This window comes from Pelodiscus sinensis, chromosome Z (genome assembly GCF_052426305.1).
Source record: "Pelodiscus sinensis isolate ZL-2025 chromosome Z, ASM5242630v1, whole genome shotgun sequence".
NCBI classification, from domain to species: Eukaryota; Metazoa; Chordata; order Testudines; family Trionychidae; genus Pelodiscus; species Pelodiscus sinensis.
In genome coordinates this window covers 32,876,109-32,893,866 of record NC_143085.1, presented here as the reverse complement: position 1 = coordinate 32,893,866, position 17,758 = coordinate 32,876,109, and the positions used below count along the sequence as shown (strand labels likewise).

At 47.1% G+C, this 17,758-nt stretch overlaps 1 protein-coding gene across 1 annotated transcript; it reads left to right on the top strand.

The window, feature by feature from the left end:
• Positions 1-344: 344 nt before the first annotated feature.
• ERP29 (endoplasmic reticulum protein 29) lies at positions 345-8,165 on the top strand. Its single transcript, XM_006121775.5, has 3 exons — positions 345-534; positions 4,596-4,734; positions 7,086-8,165. The coding sequence occupies exons 1-3, from the start codon at positions 409-411 to the stop codon at positions 7,586-7,588; spliced, it is 768 nt and encodes a 255-aa protein (XP_006121837.2). The 5' UTR covers positions 345-408; the 3' UTR covers positions 7,589-8,165.
• The last annotated feature ends 9,593 nt before the right edge of the window (positions 8,166-17,758 follow it).

The following is a 17,758-nucleotide window of genomic DNA, read 5'->3' as shown; positions in this document are numbered from 1 at the left end:
TAATCGCCCCCGCTCTGGAATTGAACGGTAGGATGTCACCAGACACGCTCAGCTGGACGACAAAGATATTAGGCTAATTAATTTTAACTGGGCTGGCTTCTTGGAGCTACTTGTGCCGTGGACCAGGGGAGCCAAGCAGACAGGGGAAGCAACCGGGCGGTCAAATGGAGGTGCTGGCCTGTCAGACTAGCGTGTCATTAGGAGCTGGCGATATTGTCTATTGGCAGCCCCCGCCCGTCCATTTTCTCGGTGGCTCCGGCCCCTGGGGCTAAGGTTAGGGTTAGCGTTTGGCTCCGCAGCTGCAGCGCTTCCCGACGCTTCCCTCCCCCATTGGGGGGAGCCAGTGACAACTGATTAGGTCACGTGAACCGCGCAAAGCGAGTCCTCTCCATCTAGAGCCTTCTCAACATGGCTTTTGTTAGCAAGGCTGTCTCGGTCTCCTCCCTGCTGCTGTGCTGGCTTTCCTTCTGGCAGAGCAGCAGCGCTCTGCACACCAAGGGCTCCCTGCCCCTGGATGGCATCACCTTCTACAAGGTAAGGGGGACGCTGCTGGCTGCATGGACCTGCCTCTCTCCCGGGCTGGCTTCTGCTCGGGCAGGTGCTGCACTAGCGCGGGGGGCCGCAGTCCGTGGCTGCTGGAGTGGGGAAGGACCTTACCCTTATGGGCCTTCTCAGGAACATTGGGTCGCTGTAGTGAAATGACCTGTCAGCGCCGGCGCAGCTGTCGAGCGGCTGCAATAAGAGCGTGTTCTGGGCGCTGAGCTTTTGGGGGAGGATTTTTGGGAAGGGCGAACGGGAGACTTCACAGCACGAACCCTTATCGCCGCTGAGGCCGGGAAGCTCGGGCACTTGCGGGTAAAATAGCTGGAGCGGAGCGCTCAGCCCCACAGAGCTCTTGCGATCGGAACCCTGGGTCTCGGCTCGCGGCCAGCGCGCCTGCCTCCTCCACAGGCACAAGGGCCATTTCCAGAAGCCGCAGGATGGTAGCTACAGTTGCATGGCTCAAGCGTGTGCTCCTGGACTAAGGTAGCCAATGGGGAAAGGCGGAAGAGAAGCGGCCCCAGTAGCTAGCCAATCACCGGCATCCAAGTGTCTCAATTGCACCCGAATGTGGTTGAACGTTTTTGCCCAGGCTGCTGTGCAGCGTGGTCACCTGGGGAAGAGGGGCATCGGTCTCGGGAGGGCAGGCGGGATCCTGGGCACTTCGGAGAAGCTCTGCTACTGCACCCCTCGCTGTCCTCAGCAGCTAAATAGCGCATGCATCGGTCAGATTTCCTTCCATCCAAAGACTACTACTGTCTTGCTAGGGCAGCACCCGCCTTTCACTAATGCAGTGCGGGGCACCTCTGCCTAGCCTACACTAAGCACTTCTGAGGAGAGCATTCAGTATCCAGCTCCAGCCAGGATCCTAACATTTAAAGCGCATGGGCGACGTTGCCACAAGCAAGAAAATCCAGAAACACCCACTTCTGTGCGGGTATGCAACAGGGGGACTAAGTGAGCCTCTGGCTCTTATCTGGTATGTCTTACCCTGTGCACAGGGTATGCAATCAGTTACACTGAAGTGAACTGTGCCCCTGAGTTCACTGGACAGATCAGTAAAAAAAACAATTTTTCCAACCAAGAAAAGGCAAGTAGCTTACACACCAAATTTAGGTTGCAAGAAAGGATTTTTCAGACCCCAGGAGAAATGGAAATACCTTCCTGATTTTTCCCCCCACTTCATTTAAAGACATAGATTTTTAGCATTTGTAAGACAATGTTTAATCACAAAAACCAGATTTCAGAAGGGAAGGGAAATTGAACTGGAACTGAAATTTCCATATTGCAAGTGAACATAAGAACATAACATAAGAACGGCCGTACTGGGTCAGACCAAAGGTCCATCTAGCCCAGTATCCTGTCTACCGACAGTGGCCAGCACCAGGTACCCCAGAGAGGGTTGACCGAAGACAATGATCAAGCGATTTGTCTCCTGCCATCCCTTTCCAGCCTCTGACAAACAGAGGCCAAGGACACCATTTTATCCCCTGGCTAATAGCCTTTTATGGACCTAACCTCCATGAATTTATCCAGCTTCTCTTTAAACTCTATTATAGTCCTAGCCTTCACCGCCTGCTCTGGCAAGGAGTTCCACAGGTTGACAACACGCTGTGTGAAGAAGAACTTCCTTTTATTAGTTTTAAACCTGCTACCCATTAATTTCATTTGGTGTCCTCTAGTTCTTCTATTATGGGAACTAATAAATAACTTTTCTTTATCAGCCCTCTCCACACCACTCATGATTTTATAGACCTCTATCATATCCCCCCTCAGTCTCCTCTTTTCTAAACTGAAAAGTCCCAATCTCTTTAGCCTCTCTTCATATGGGACCCGTTCCAAACCCCTAATCATTTTTGTTGCCCTGGGAGTGAAAAACAGAATTAAACTAGCGCCTACTGTAGGTCCATGCAATAATGACACTGACTCAGTAACTTACTGAATTTGTTTCTCCTAGCATCTAAGGAAGAACCCATCATAGCAAGTAACTAGTAGAGGTACTGACTGCAAATGGCTGGAGGTTTTCTGTTCTTGACAGTTCTACTTGAAATTAATGTCCATTTTGATAGTCCAGTTTTGGTGTATTTGTATTGTGGGACTGCTTAAGCACTTGTTCCATAGCATGTAGCTCTCTTGTTAGAAGCAAGGATATTGGGGTTATTTCCAAACGTGAAGCACCACATTGTGGGATGGAGCTAAAAATACTGGCTGACACAGTCAAGTTACAGGCAGTCCCCGGGTTACGTATAAGATAGGGACTGTAGGTTTGTTCTTAAGTTGAATTTGTATGCAAGTCAGAACTGGTACATATTGTAGGGGAAACTCTAGACAAACATTTCTCCAGAGCTCAGTTTTATTCTCCCACACCTCACTTCCCTCAGTCCTTTATTCTCAAGCTGAGGTGTCTGCGGAGAAAAGCCGCTCCGCGTCTCCCTGGTCTGCTGGGGAGGGCACTAGCTTCGCGTCTCCCTGGTCTGCTGGGGGGAAGCAGCTAGTGCGGGGTTGCCTCACATCGGATCCCTACTTACAAACGGGGTAAGTCGGATCCATGTAACCCGGGGACTGCCTGTATAGTATTTGCAATTTCAGCCATACTGAGGAGATGGCAGGAAATGCTGACTACACTGATTAGGAGGACCAAAACTAAACACTTTGTTTCAGGTGTTGCATATGTTACTATGAAGGCTTAAAAAATGACTGGGATGGCCTTTACATGTGTAGGGGAAGCAGCTATGGTAATCTCACACCATTCCTAGGAAGAATTTGCTGTACCATCTTCCCACTTAGAAAGCGCCAAAACACGTCAGATATAGATACAAACCAAGTTTTGATTAAACAATGAGAAGTCCTGTGGCATCTTATAGACTAACAGATTTATTGGAGCATAAGCTTTTGTGGGCAAAGAACCACTTCGTCAGATGCATGTCACAAATTGGGTCTTTGCCCACGAAAGCTTATACTCCAATAAATCTGTTAGTCTGGATTTGCATAAACAAAGAGAAGTCCTGTGGCACCTTATAGACGAACACGGCTACCCCTCTAATATAAGTTTTGATTGAAAGCAAATACACATCCATGTCTAAGCTCACCTCAAAGAGCCAATGTGTTCGGTGCCAATCTGACAAGATCAATTTCACTGTCCAAAGTGGAATTAAAAACCAATAGCACAAATGATGGCATGATTTGTTTTCCAAATACCTTAACTTTAACAATGTAAGATGCTCCTATTTGCTGAGCAACAAACTTTATTTCACTTCCAAATTTCACACTTATTTAAAATACTGTTAGTCCTATTGCTGATTGACTTTAAAGTAGCGTTTTATTTGGCCTAAAACCCTACTTGCATAATCAATTGAGATGTCCCACTGAAGTCAGCTGGGGCTGATACTGATCTCCAAGTCAGAATTTCGCCAATTATGTCAATCAGAATTTTACATTAGGTAAGCAAAATGAAAATAAAATCTTTTGGGGGTATAATTAGCCATTTTAATAAAATACAAAAGTATACAATTTAGAATTCCTTCAGCTAATACAGGAATGCATGCACAGTCCATCCACTTCTTCCTTTGACACTGATAGTCATAATGTTTGATCATTTTGCCCATGGTGCCTCATACTCAAATAGTCATTTCACAGGAATAGTGAAAACTGACCAACAAATTATTGTGTACTGGTAAACTTCATGTTTATGATGTACAGCCAGTCCCCGGGTTACATGGATCCGACTTACATCAGATCCCTACTTACAAACGGGGTGAGGCAACCCCGCACTAGCTGCTTCCCCCCAGCAGACCAGGGAGACGCGGAGCGGCTTTTCTCAGCAGATACCTCAGCTTGAGAATAAAGGACTGAGGGAAGTGAGGTGTGGGAGAATAAAACTGAGCTCTGGAGAAATGTTTGGCTAGAGTTTCCCCTACAATATGTACCAGTTCCGACTTACATACAGATTCAACTTAAGAACAAACCTACAGTCCCTATCTTGTACGTAACCCAGGGACTGCCTGTATTCAATAATTCCTCCATTAATCTTTTTGGGTTTTTTTTTCTTGGGCCAGGTAATTCCAAAGAATAAGTATGTCCTGGTGAAATTTGACACCCAATATCCTTACGGTGAGAAGCAAGATGAATTTAAAAAACTGGCAGAAAGCTCAGCTTCCAGCAAAGACCTGCTCATAGCTGAAGTGGGAATATCAGGTGAGCTGTAAATAGACTAATATATCATTTGTGAGGGAACAAATAAAACACTGGCACAAACAGACCTCTTAAGTACTATAAAGTCACCTAGCTCTCTTCTCTAGCAGAATTTTGGTACAGGTGGCATGTTGAGAGGTCACAGAGGAATTAAGATGGCCTGGCATAACTTTGGTGGAGGGATTGAAGAGTAAACAACTGACAAGTTCATTTTTAGTGGTTAATAAACCGAATGCCCCTCTACCCTGGTTAGTAGTAGAGGTGACTACCCTTACAGCCTCATGTGAGGTGGGAGCAGAAGTGCTGAATATACCTAACTCCGGTGGGCTTGTTGGTGCAGTCTCTCAACAATTATGAAATTAAAAGTTTATTTGCTGCAAGCTGAAAAGGATATTGGGCCTTTTCTTAGCCTCTTAGCCCACGTTTATGGAATATGCCTTATGAGAACTGCTTCAGCAATAATTTTGCTCCCAACAAAGAATAGCGTTGTTAAATTTCGATTAATCAATGAATCGAGCCTGTGGCTCTTGTTCATTTCAATGGAAGAGGCGCAGCGGCGAATCTGTGTGACGGGACCGAAGCAGTCCCAGCTCACATGGGATCCCAACTGCTACACCTTTCTACATGAAGAGATGCAACTGGTAAACTGCATGAGTGGGGACTCCTTTGGTCCCTGCTCACATGGATTCCTCCCTGCATCTCTTCCTTAGAAATGTATAAGAGCTGCCTGTAGCTCTTGTACATTTCAAAGGGAGAGGCGCAATAGTCACTAGTTGCTTACATCCCTAGCTGAGAAGTGTTACATGGTTAAGAACATAAGAATGGCCATCTGGGTCAGACCAAAGGTCCATTCAGCCTAGTATACCCTGTCTGCCGATAGTGGCCAGTGCCAGGTGTCCCAGAGGGAGTGAATCAAACAGGTAATAATCAAATGATCTCTTTCCTGCCATCCATCTCCACCTTCTGACATTGAGGCTTGGAACACCATTTCTTACCCATACTGGCTAATAGCCATTTATGGACTTAACCTCCATGAATTTATCTAGTTCTCTTTTAAACCCTGTTATAGTTCTGGCCTTCACGACCTCCTCAGGCAAGAAGTTCCACAGATTGACTATGCGCTGTGTGAAGAATAACTTCCTTTTGTTTTAAACCTGCTGCCTATTAGTTTCATTTTGTGGCCCTAGTTCTTATATTATGGGAACAAGTAAATAACTTTTCCTTATTCACTTTCTCCACACCACTCATGATTTTATAGACCTCTATCATATCCCCACCTTAGTCTCCTCTTTTCCAAGCTGGAAAGTCCCCATCTCTTTAATCTCTCCTCATATGGGACCCGTTCCAAACCCCTCACTTTAGAGAGCTTTGTCATTCATTGCTGACAACATTACGATTGATATTGCCACACCACAGCTGGCACTAATTGGTACTTGTAGTAGAAGAGTTAAGTAACAGAGATGTGTAAAAGGGGATGGGATCTGAGGAAACATTGTTCTAAGTCAGGCATAAATATGTTAACTTACTGTGGGGCCATGTGGGTACTCATGGCTGTGCCGCTGATCTGGAGGTATAAGTTGTCCCCAAATTGGAAATAATTGTGGGTGAGAACACAGTTTCATAGGTCTGCCATCAGACTGGCAGTGGTATCCTCTGGGATAGTGTTTCAGCTAAGGCTTGTATAAGCAGAGAAGACTGAATTGCCATCACCCTTGCTGTTGCCTATTATATAGATAAATGGGATTTAAATCGCTACAGAGTTCCCTGCTGCATATGGTACTAGACACTGAAGTCTATCTAAAAGTAAACACTTTATATCTTAGTAGAATATCAGAAATATCTATATTTGTATTCTAACTTCAGGAATTCACATGTGATTTATGTTGTTTCAGATGTCATTTTACTAATTTGTTTGCAATCTAGCATATTCTCAAGAAGAAAACTGCCTGCAGGAACATCTGCTAGGCCCAAAATTTCAATGGATATTATCAGTCTCTATACTTCAGGCTACAAGGCAATCTGAGTGGATCAGGAAAGAGTCATTACATCCTACCCCAAGTCTAAGAGACAAAATCAGTGATGGAGTAAAGCAAAGTTAAATATGGGGGATTTATAAATTATGTGGGATTTGCATCTTCCCCTGAAGCAGTCAACAGAGGTTACTCTTGCAAGCAAACTAGTGGATTTGCTAGACTTTTGGGCTGTTTCATCTTAGGGCAATTCTTAGAGAGAGGGTGCTTGTAGAGTTGTAATTACAAACAAACATTAACTGCTTTGGAAAGGAAAGGATCCTACTTATTGATTTTTCTATGATTAATGCACTGATCCTTTTCATATTTCATTTCTGTTCTCAGATTATGGTGATAAACTGAATACAGAGCTGGGTGAGAAATATAAATTGGATAAGGACAACTATCCTATTTTTTACTTGTTCCAGGATGGGGACTTTGACAATCCCTTACCTTATAGTGGCCAAATAAAAGCCAGTTCTATTCAGCGTTGGCTGAAGAGTAAAGGCATCTATCTGGGGATGCCAGGTTGCCTACAAGAATATGACATCCTGGCAGGTAAATTTGTGGGCACCACTAAAGAGTCAGAGCGTCAAGCTCTTCTCAAACAAGGGCAGGAGAGCTTAGCAAAAGCCAAGGAAACAGAGAAAAAACGGGCTGAACAGTACTTGAAAATCATGAGTAAAATCCTGGAGCAAGGAGAGGAGTTTGCTGCTAATGAAGTTGTCCGGATTACAAAATTGCTTGAGAAGAACAAAATGAGTGATGGGAAGAAGGAGGAGCTTCAGAAAAGCCTAAACATCCTTGCCTCTTTTCAAAAGAAGAGTAGTGAAAAAGAAGAGCTTTAACAGTCTGGAAAACTTTTACAAGCTGTGAAATACTGGCACAAAGTTCTATCCAGTTCTCCTTATGCAAGCAAACTTTCCTTTGACCTCCAGAGAACAGCAGAATTCCTTCTAGTGTGCTTGGTGCTTTAGAAAACTCAGAGAAAAGGCATGTCGTCTTTTAAAAAAAAAATGACAGTATTCTGTAGTACGGATTCAAACAATCACCTCTTGAATTGAAATTGCTGTGTATTAGTTGATAAATACTATTATACACAAAAATAATTAAAAACAGACTTCAGTTTGCCAAGTCAAGCACTCAAAGACTTAGGAAATTACATGATTAAGGTTGCCTCTATAGAACTGTCCTTCCACTGCACTGAACAGGGTAGAGATCCTGTGGAAAGAAATAGTGTGATCATGTAATTAAAGGCTATATCTTAATGCGCATGCATAATGAGGCTGAACTCAGGCAACCTGAATTCTGGTGTTTCCTAACTTGTGAGTCTTTGACTTTGCAATCTTAATAATCTTTTAACATATTTTGTGTGTGTGTAATTTTCTAGTTAAAAAAAAAAAAAGCAAACAAGCAGAAATCCTACCATGTAGTGTTATATTGTCATTTGTACGGTTCAGCAGCAAGAGGGAACTAAGGATGTTAAATAGCAAGTAATTTACTAGTCTAGTAGTTGATGGAATTTCTGTTGACTACTGGATAGGCATTTCCACATTCCTTCTTTGAAATGTACAAAAGCTGGCTCCAGGCTGTATGTGGTAGCTTTGAAATGTACAAGAGTCCCCAGCAGGGGCAGAAGTGCCCTCATGAAGCCTGGAGCCAGCAGGGGACTCAAACTATGTCTACACTATACTGATGTATCAGAAAAAGGTATGCAAACTTTTTCCGATAGTTTTCGCAGAAGAGGCTTTTGGGAAATTTGGCCCGACTACACTGGGCCAAATTTCAGAAAAGCCTTCTCTTTCAGAAGAGCCCTTCTTCCTTGGAGGAGGAAGACAGAGCTTCCAAAAGAGCATGTCTGCTCTTCTGCAAAAAACGTGGAAGAGCACACACATTTCCTGGACACAGTGGAGTTTTTTTCTGGGATACCTCTGGTATCCCAGAAAAACCCTGTAGTGTAGACATAGCCTCAGAGTCCCACACTGACCTAGGCTTTATGCAGCTGTGCTGCTTTGAAATGCCATGCAGAGTCTAGGGTTCTGGGTTTCGCACAGCATTTCTGCAGAACCCAGGATCAGCTGGGGACTCCCCAGCTGACCCGGAGTTCCACGCGACATTTCCCTGGAATCTGTTGTCAGCTGGGGACTCCTGAGTTCTGCTGATCCTGGGTTCTGCGGAAATGGAGCCTGGGATCAGCTGGGGAGTCCCCAGCTGACGCTTTGAAACATTGTGGCAGCTTGTCAAAGGGGCAGCACCTTAGAGCTGAGCCGGGGATCAGCTGTGCAGTGCTACCCCTGACACACTGCCTCGGAGTTTCAAAGGGGCAGCGCCATAGGGAGCTGATCTTGGGCTCCATGTGGTATTGCCTCTTTGAAACACTGCAGCAGCATTTCAAAGGGGCAGTGCTGCACAGAGCCCGAGCTTAGCTGTTTCAATGGTGTTTCAAAGCAGCAGCTCTGCATGGAGCCTGGGTACATGGTTCGTGCAGTGCTGCCACTTTGAAGTACCCCCTCTTTGCTGCCTCTGTCTGATAGAAGCAGCAACAGGGGGAGGAGGAGGAATCGACTAGTTGACTGGACTAGTCCTTAACATCCTTAGAGAGAACCCATTATGTCCACTATACAGACATAATAAGTGACAGCAATTAATAGGCTGTCCTCTTTTCTGTGGACCTGCACTAGAGTGAAAGATACACTTTGCCAGTGAGTTTCAGATATTTGTTGACAGCAAGGAATCGTGAGTGAGATCCAGAAATCTTGACTTCTATCCTAGACACCGAGAGAAATCGGGTCTAGTGGGTACAGAATTTTTTACCCCAAATTTACCTCTTTCTGCTCCACTGCTGACTCCTTTTTCTAGTCTCTGCTCTTTAGGAGTCTCATCCCAGTCTCAGTGCTTCCCTGGCAAGTCCCAGTATTCTCCTGCACTCTAGTGCTTTCTCAGATCTTTCTTCACCCCCATTTTCACCCACCTCCTACTATACATTGGGTCCTAGATCCAATTTCCATCAGAGCCTTATTTGTTCTCAGTAGCCTCCTGCTTTTCCTCCTGCCTCTTCCAGCTTCTACTGACTACCTATCATTCCCAGTTTAGCCTCCTTCAGCTCCCAATCCCATCACCGTGGCAGACTTTTGGAACATTTCAGAAACAACATGGCTCAAACAACTTTGATTTATAAGCCTCATTCTGAGAAATAAGTGTTTCGGCTTAAATTTTCCACAAGTCAAGCAGAAGGAGATGCTCTTTGTGGAAAAGTTCAGCCCAAATGGCAGAACTTGTAAATGCACATACAGTCTTATAAGGGAAACAGCTGGGCAACTAGAATAATATGCAATGTTACAAGCCCTTCCTCTATATTTTTACATACCTTTTCCACAGATAATTGTATTTGAAGCAGCAGATTTTGGTGCCCTAGCAAGTTGTTATTCTTATGTCAGGGGTGGGAACCTTTTTTGAGTGGGGACCACTGACCCATAGAAAAATCAATTGGGGGCCACCCAAAAGTGAGAACTATGGGGGGGGGAACCCTCACTAACGTGGTCCCTGACTGAAGACACTGCCCCAATTTCCCTCCCACACCAAAGCCTGGGGCAGCCTGATTTTGTGTGCTCCAGCCCTGCAGTGCTGGGAGTCCCCGAGCCTCAGGGGTCGGAGCCAGACAACCTGGGCCCCACTTGTGGCCCCAGCGCCTGAGCTTCCTGCCCCGCTCAATGTGCTGTTACCATGTGAGACTGCGCGCGCACGACGGTTTCTCACGCGGCTGCCGCGGAGGAGGTTACCTCGCGCCCCCTCCCCCCGGGTCCAGCGGCTGCGCCGGGGTGGGCGGAATCGCCGCGAGCTCTGGAGCAGGCGCGCGACCTGCAGGCACGCGGAGGGGGAGTAGCCCCGCCCAGCGCATCTCGTCCAACGGCGGCCCTGGCCCAACCGCCCGCCACCCTCGGGGCGGGACCGCGGCTCATGCGGGGAGGGGGCCCGACCACACCCGCTTAGGCCCCGATAGCTCGGGAGGCGCCCCCTGCAGGACGAGCGGCGCCCCGCGGACTCGCCTCACGCCGCCTGGGCTCATAGCGAGGCTGAGGACGGGAGGCGCCTGCGCCAACCACCGCGCCCGCGCGTTACTCGCTGGCGGGGGTCGCGGGAGGCGGAGCACGGCGCACGCGCATCTCGGAGGCTCGCCGGGGGCGGGGCTGTAAAGGCCGGGGGCGGGCTTGGGGAAGCTAAGCAGAGGCTCTTGGGTTCAGCCCTGTAATGGGTGACCCGGCCGACGGAGGCAGCATTTATTGCGCAGGCTGCGGGCGGACTTGGGAGAGCCTTGCGGGGGCGGGACGTGGTGGCACTGAGTGGCTCCTGCCAGGGGGAGTATCACTAGCCAGAGAGCTGGGGCCACCCCGCAGACAGGCTCTGCCACCCCACTTTGTTACCTCTATCTGGCAGGTAGCAGCGCAGGTCTTTAAATTGGCTCCCCTCATGGATCAGTTCCCACCTGGCACCCTGCTACTGCCTCTCAGGCAGGGGCAGCAGCGTGGGGTGAAAGGGGGCTTGCCGGGAGTGGGGCCACTGGCTGCCAATCCCATCCCCCAGGGGCTATCATATGGTTGTGTGACCACTGCAATGTCATGTGGTTGGTTACATGACTATTTAATTACGCGATTGCTAATATCCCTGGCTCCCAGCTGCCATTACGGTGGCAGCTGGAGCCCTAGGCCCTTTAAATTGCTGCCGGAGCCCTGGGCAGTGCATGCCACGTGGCGTGAAAGGGCTGGCAGAGTGAAGCTAGCCCTAACCCTGCCCCTTCAGCCCAAAGCCTGGCCCCTTCTGGGACCATGAAGCTTGCCTAGAGGCTGGCAATTCTAGGATGACCCTATTTGAACTTTCCAAACACTAGACACCTGGTGCCAACGGGTGCCGCTGCGGTGTCAGCTCCACTCGCACAGGAGTCCGGGCTCGTGAGCCAGCAAACTCGTTTCCGCGCACACCAAGTTCATGGCTCTGGCTGCTGCCTTGCTGCTGCCTTACTGCTGCCGGGGCTGCCGCTGCTCCCACTGGTGCTTATGATGTGAGGGGACACTGCATGCCAGGCTCCCGCTTCCCCACCACACTGCCCCAAGATGCAGGCTTCAGCGGTATGTCCAACCAGCCGGCAGTCCGGGCTGCTGCAGGATGAGGAGGAGAGAGTGGGGGCTAGGGAAGCTGCTGGCTGGGCCTGTTCTGGGGCCTCAAGTTAAAGGCACCGAGGGGAGAAGTGGCATGGCTAGAAAAGGAACCTAGGAATCCTGCTTTCCAGAATCTCTTCCTCTCCCCTGCTCGCCCCACCAAGCACCAGTCCTCACAGAGCTGAGACTGGAACCCCAAATCTAACCAACAGACCCACTGCCCACCTTTGGGAAAGGAAAGAAGCCAGAAGTCCTAACGCCCAATTCCCTACTCTAACCCAGTGCCCCTGCCCTCCCCTTCGAATCCAATGCCCCTCCCCTCCCCCAGAGCCAGTTATCCCTCAGAGCCCCCTGTTCTAACCCAATGCATCCACCCCTGCCCCAGAGCCAGGATCCCCATTCCTCCTGCTCTAACCCGCCCTTCCCCCAGAGCCAGGCACCCCCAGTTCCCCCCACTCTAGCCCAATGCCCTTCCCCAGAAACAGGCACCCCTGGTCCTCCTGCTCTAACCCAATGCACCCACACCTCCCCCAGAACCAGGCACCCCCAGTTTCCCCTGCTCTAACCCACCCCTCCCCCAGAGCCAGACACCCTCAGGCACCCCCAGCCTTCCCGCTCAAACCCAATGCCCCTCCCCTCCCCCAGAGCCAGATACCCCCCAGAACCTTCTGCTCTAACCCAATGTACCCACCCCTCCCCCAGAGCCAGGCACCCACCAGCCCCTGTCTTCTAACCAATATCCTTCCCCTCCCCCAGAGTCAGGGCACCCCCAGTCTCCCTGCTCTAACCCAGTGCTTTTCCCCTTCCACAGAGCTGGGGACATTACCCTCTGTCCCATTAAGTTATGTGGTGATTCTGTGTGAGGAGTCCACCCTGGCCACATCAGACCTGCCCTGGGTTTCACAAGCTGTCGCCGCTGTGCTTTTCCTGCCAGGCCCTGAGGACACATGCGCAGAGCAGCTCCGAACTTTCAGTTTGATAGTCATGTGCCCCACCTCCCTCCCCGTTCACCTTTGCAGGGCAAAATCCCAGACATTTTTAGCCATTTAAAAAGCCCAGCTGGATGGAGATTTAATAAGTGAAAAGGAGGACATGTCCAGGAAAAACCGAACGTATGGTAACCCTAGGCAATTCTGTCAGTCCTCCCGGAAGCTCCTGCAATGGCAAGGAAATAAGTGAGATATACCAGATAATCCTGGCAAGTGACCTGTCCTCACAATGGCAAAGGAAGAAAATCCTCTCCCTGAATCACTGCCAACTTCAAAATTGCTGTCCAGCCCCATCTATGGCAATCAGTTATCCAGAATAAGAAACAGACAGTCAAGCACCTAAAAGAGAGGACGCTTGGTGCCACCTCAGAAACCTGGCCTACTTCCCAGTGTCCTATCTCCATCAGTGATGCTGCTGAAGAAGAAATCAAAACAAAAACTTACAACATACACTGGGGGAGAAAGGGGGCAAATATATCCCTTCCTGATGCCTGACAGTGGCCATCTAAACCCTGAAGCATGAGGTTTAGGAATACAAGATATAAACCAAGAGTGAGACCCAGGGCTTTTGAGCCCTACCTTCACAAGCAACCCTCTCGTGTAATTCATACATTTGTGCAACTCACTCTTAAAACTAATAAAGAACTTTGCCCACACAACTCCTATTGGGAGGTTGTTCCAGAACCTCAGCCCTCTGGTGGTTAGGAACCTCCTCATTTCCAATTTGAATTTGTTCATGGCCAGTTTATATCTATTTGTTCTTGTGTCAACACTGTCCTTTCACTTAAATAACTCTTCACATCCCTGGTATCTACCCACCAATGTATTTAGAGTAGTGGTTCTCAGTTCTCAAACTCTTTGGCCTGCAGCCCATCCCACTCAAAGCAAACCACCACCCATGATGACAAAATGCCTTTGCTTAGCTCTAAATACCTTAAATACTAAATTATTCATATTAGGCTACTGAAGCTATAACATAAAGGGACATATATAATTGATAAAGGAAATAATATTAGTAAAAATCAAAATAATTAAACAGATTAAGTGCTTCAACTTGATCATGTTCATTTACCAAACTTCATTTAAAATAAAGTACATTATTAAGTTATGCCCAAAACAAAAGGTTTCAACATTGTCTTTATTTAGTAGGGGTGGGGAACCTTTTTTGGGTTAGAGGCCACTGATCCATAGAAAAATCAATTGGGAGGCCACACAAAAGAAGCTAACCTTCTCTCCCCACCCCCAACAAAACAAAAAACCCCAGTCTTCACTGATGTGGCCCTCAACTGAGATACTTCACTTCCCTGGTGCTCCAGCTCCATGGAGGGGCGGGGGGAGGAAGCAGGGAGGACCAAGGTTCAGAGCTTTCCACAGGCAGGTTAACTCTTTTGAGGTCCTGGAGTTAGTAAATTTTATGAGGCCCCTAAGTTCTGGGACGAGGCCAAAAATGAGGGTATCAGTATGTGGGAGAGGGCTGCCAGGAAGTGGGTTAGTATGGGGCTGCAGGAGTGGGTGAGGGTGAAGGTGTGGGTGGTAAGGTGCTGGAGCAGGCTGGGAGTGGAGGGTCTCACAGGGAGTTTGAGTGCAGGAGGGGGTGAGGTCTGGGAGGTAGAGGGTGGGGGGTGTGGAAGCAGGGCAGGGGAGTGGCAAGGAAAGGTGAGGCTCGGGGATTTCTCCCCTCTCCAGCAGGAAATTGGCACTGGCACTCCAACCTTATGGGGGGGAGTCCTCAGACCTGGAGCACCAGCATGGTCTCCCTGCTGCAGGGAGGGATGTGGTAGGCTGAGCCTTAAGCCATGGCCCATCTGCAAGGCAATGTAGTGGTCTGTGGACTTCACTTTGAAAATAACTGATGTAGAGAAAGGCAACTCCTGTGCCTCATTCCCATTTTTCCTTAGGATCTGTCCCCCTCACTATCTTCATCATCTCTTCATCCCGGATTGGCTTCACTTCTTTTTCTTTCTCACCACCTGTTTCTCTTCCTTATTCCCCAGTGCATGCTACTCAACTCAATTTCACCATCACTTGCTGATCTTGTCCTCTGCTTTGTCCTCATGTTCACATTTCTTCTGTGGGTGACCCTCTTCTGGTAGTCTGGGCTGAGGGTCCTTTTGTTTGTCAGGTGTTTTGCAACTCTTGTCTCTACCACCTCTGATGCACCCTTCCTCCAGGGCAGATCAGTTATCTCTGAGAGGCTTTGTTTCTTCCAGCCTGTGCTCTAGAAGCCAATTCTCTTCTGCCACTCTGCAAGGGTATGTCTAAATTACATGGCTCCATCGATGGAGCCATGTAGATTAGGCTGATCGGCAAAGGGAAATGAAGCCGCGATTTAAATAATCGCGGCTTCATTTAAATTTAAATGGCTGCCGCGCTGAGCCGACAAACAGCTGATCAGCTGTTTGTCGGCTCAGTGCGCTAGTCTGGACGCTCCCGCGCCAACCTGAAAGCCCTTTATCGACCTCCCCGTTATGCCTCGTAGGATGAGGTTTACCAGGGAGGTCGATAAAGGGCTTTCATATCAGCAGGGGAGCGTCCAGACTGCCCCGATCTGCCGACACACAGCTGATCAGCAGAGCAGGGCAGCCATTTAAATGTAAACGAAGCCGCGATTATTTATATCGCGGCTTCATTTCCCTTTGACGAACAAACAAATCTACATGGCTCCGCTGACGGAGCCATGTAGTCTAGACATACCTCAACAGAGTAGCTTATTATTACTTTTGTATTAAAACAGGTCATGTCATCCAATAACCTTGATTCTGACTCAGATATTTATGGCCCTGGTTTAGATTAAATTTATTTTTAAAAACACTTTTTTTTTTTTTGCCTTGTGGCATCACTAGAAGACACAGTTAAGGTTGTTTAGGTGCCTTGTTGGCCTTTCTTTACCTTAATTTATTTCAATTTCTTTGCATCATGTGTTTACACTTAATTTTCTTGGTTTATAATGCTGAGACTTGGGCATCCCTGTCATGTTTTTATTCTTCAAATACTAATGTATATTTTTAGTCTTAATTTCATTTTAACATTTTTTCTTTTGTCTGGCACTTCCTTTTACATTATTAAAAATATACATGAACACTAAACATGAACCCCAGAAAGTCTGCTATCATGTGATATTTCTAATGATGTGATGATATATAACATCAATAGGGGTTCATCTACACTGTGGGGTTTTTCTGGGATACCAGAAGTATATCAGAAAAACTCCACCATGTCCAGAGAACATGTCTGATCTTCCGCTTTTTTTGTGGAAGTGCAAATGCGCTCTTTACTGGAGAAAAGATCACTCACTTTCTGTGTTAGTAGAAAGACAGGGCAGGGTGTATTAACACAGTTTGATATAATTGTATGTAAGATTATGAAACTTCTCAGCCTTTACTTTCATGCCTCACCTGCATCCTGTGTACAATTATCCTAAATAATACTCCCCAAACCTGCATTGTCACATAACTTTATATCATAGGATGATGGCTCAGCACATAGCAGAATCTTATGGCCATCTGTCCAATTTGTATTCTTTTCATGTTACTTTGATTCTATGGTTCCACCCCTGAAAACTCTACTTATGCTCAATGAACTTATGAACAATAATGGAGACAAAGAACACCTTTGTCTAGCAACTCTCCATAATACAAAAGGCCAAGAAAAATGAGTCACTTGAACTTAGTAAAATGTTTTATTAACTGTTTAAATTGTTCCTAGAGCTCAAACTGAATGAGTGCAAATGACAGCCCCATTTCTCTCTAGTGGTTTTTCTGACTATAATGATAGGGTAAGACACTGGTTCATTCATTTCCTGGGAGTCCCATAAGACACATATTAATCTCATTAAGCTAACTGCAACTCATCTCCAGCATAAACCCAAAGTGACCATCAGGCATATAGTGAACACTCTCTGTTAGTACATTAAGTCTCAGTACTGCAAATTAGGTGGACGCTCCAGTACACTGTACCACCAAGCCATTTTTAGCTGTTATAGAATACTGGAATAAAATATGAGGAGCCAGCTGCCCACTTTACATCTTCTATCAGATTCTCTAACATGGATGTATGATCCCCCTCTTTCCTTTGGAGTAGCTCATGGCTGGCCCACAACGTTTTGGCACCTGAGGCGAGGAGCTTAAAAGTTGCTCCCATGCCACCTTTTCTCCTGCCTGTCTGTTATGTCTCTTGTGCTCTCCTTCCTCTAGCACAGCACTCCACCATCTCTGTGCATCTAGAGCAGATAGAATACATATGCACCAGCAGAAGATACAATTTTCTATACACTGGGTCCTAGTGGCGCCCCACCCCACCACAGTCTGGTACCTGAGGCGGCCGCCTCAGTTTGCCTCATGGTAAGGCCAGCCCTGGAGCAGCTTCATCTATGAGCTGGAGAGGTGGGGCTCTGATGTTACAAGGAGGAGGGAGATAAATCATTCTTCTTAACCACTAATGATAGAACCACAAACAATGGGCTTGAACTGCAGCATAGTAGTTTTAGGTTAGACATTAGGAAAAACTTCCTGTCAGGGTGGCTAAGCACAGGAATAATTTGCCTAGGGGGGTTGTGAAATCTCCATCGTTGGGGATATTTAAGAGCAGGTTAGACAAACACCTGTCAGAAATAGTCTAGTTCAGTGTATCTTAACCATTTTTTTATAGAGTACCCCTTTTTCAAACAAAAAAAAAGTACCCTATTTAAAAAAAAAAACCAATTACAAGTACCCCCTGGTACCTAGTTTTCAGACACACACATTTTTTTTCTACCAGTGCAACACATTTGTTTAAACAGCTTAATTGTAGCTGGGTGGGCGATAAAATTTTGGGGTGTAAAAAGTACAAAAATAATAAAGCACTGTAAAACTTAAAACAAAAATTCAGTTTTCTCCAC

Bases quoted from the DNA above. Each gene is read 5' to 3' on its own strand.
- ERP29 (XM_006121775.5), top strand. From the start codon at position 409: ATGGCTTTTGTTAGCAAGGCTGTCTCGGTCTCCTCCCTGCTGCTGTGC. The intron at 535-4,595 runs GTAAGGGGGACG...TTCTTGGGCCAG, and splicing joins ATGGCATCACCTTCTACAAG to GTAATTCCAAAGAATAAGTA. The intron at 4,735-7,085 runs GTGAGCTGTAAA...TTCTGTTCTCAG, and splicing joins AGCTGAAGTGGGAATATCAG to ATTATGGTGATAAACTGAAT.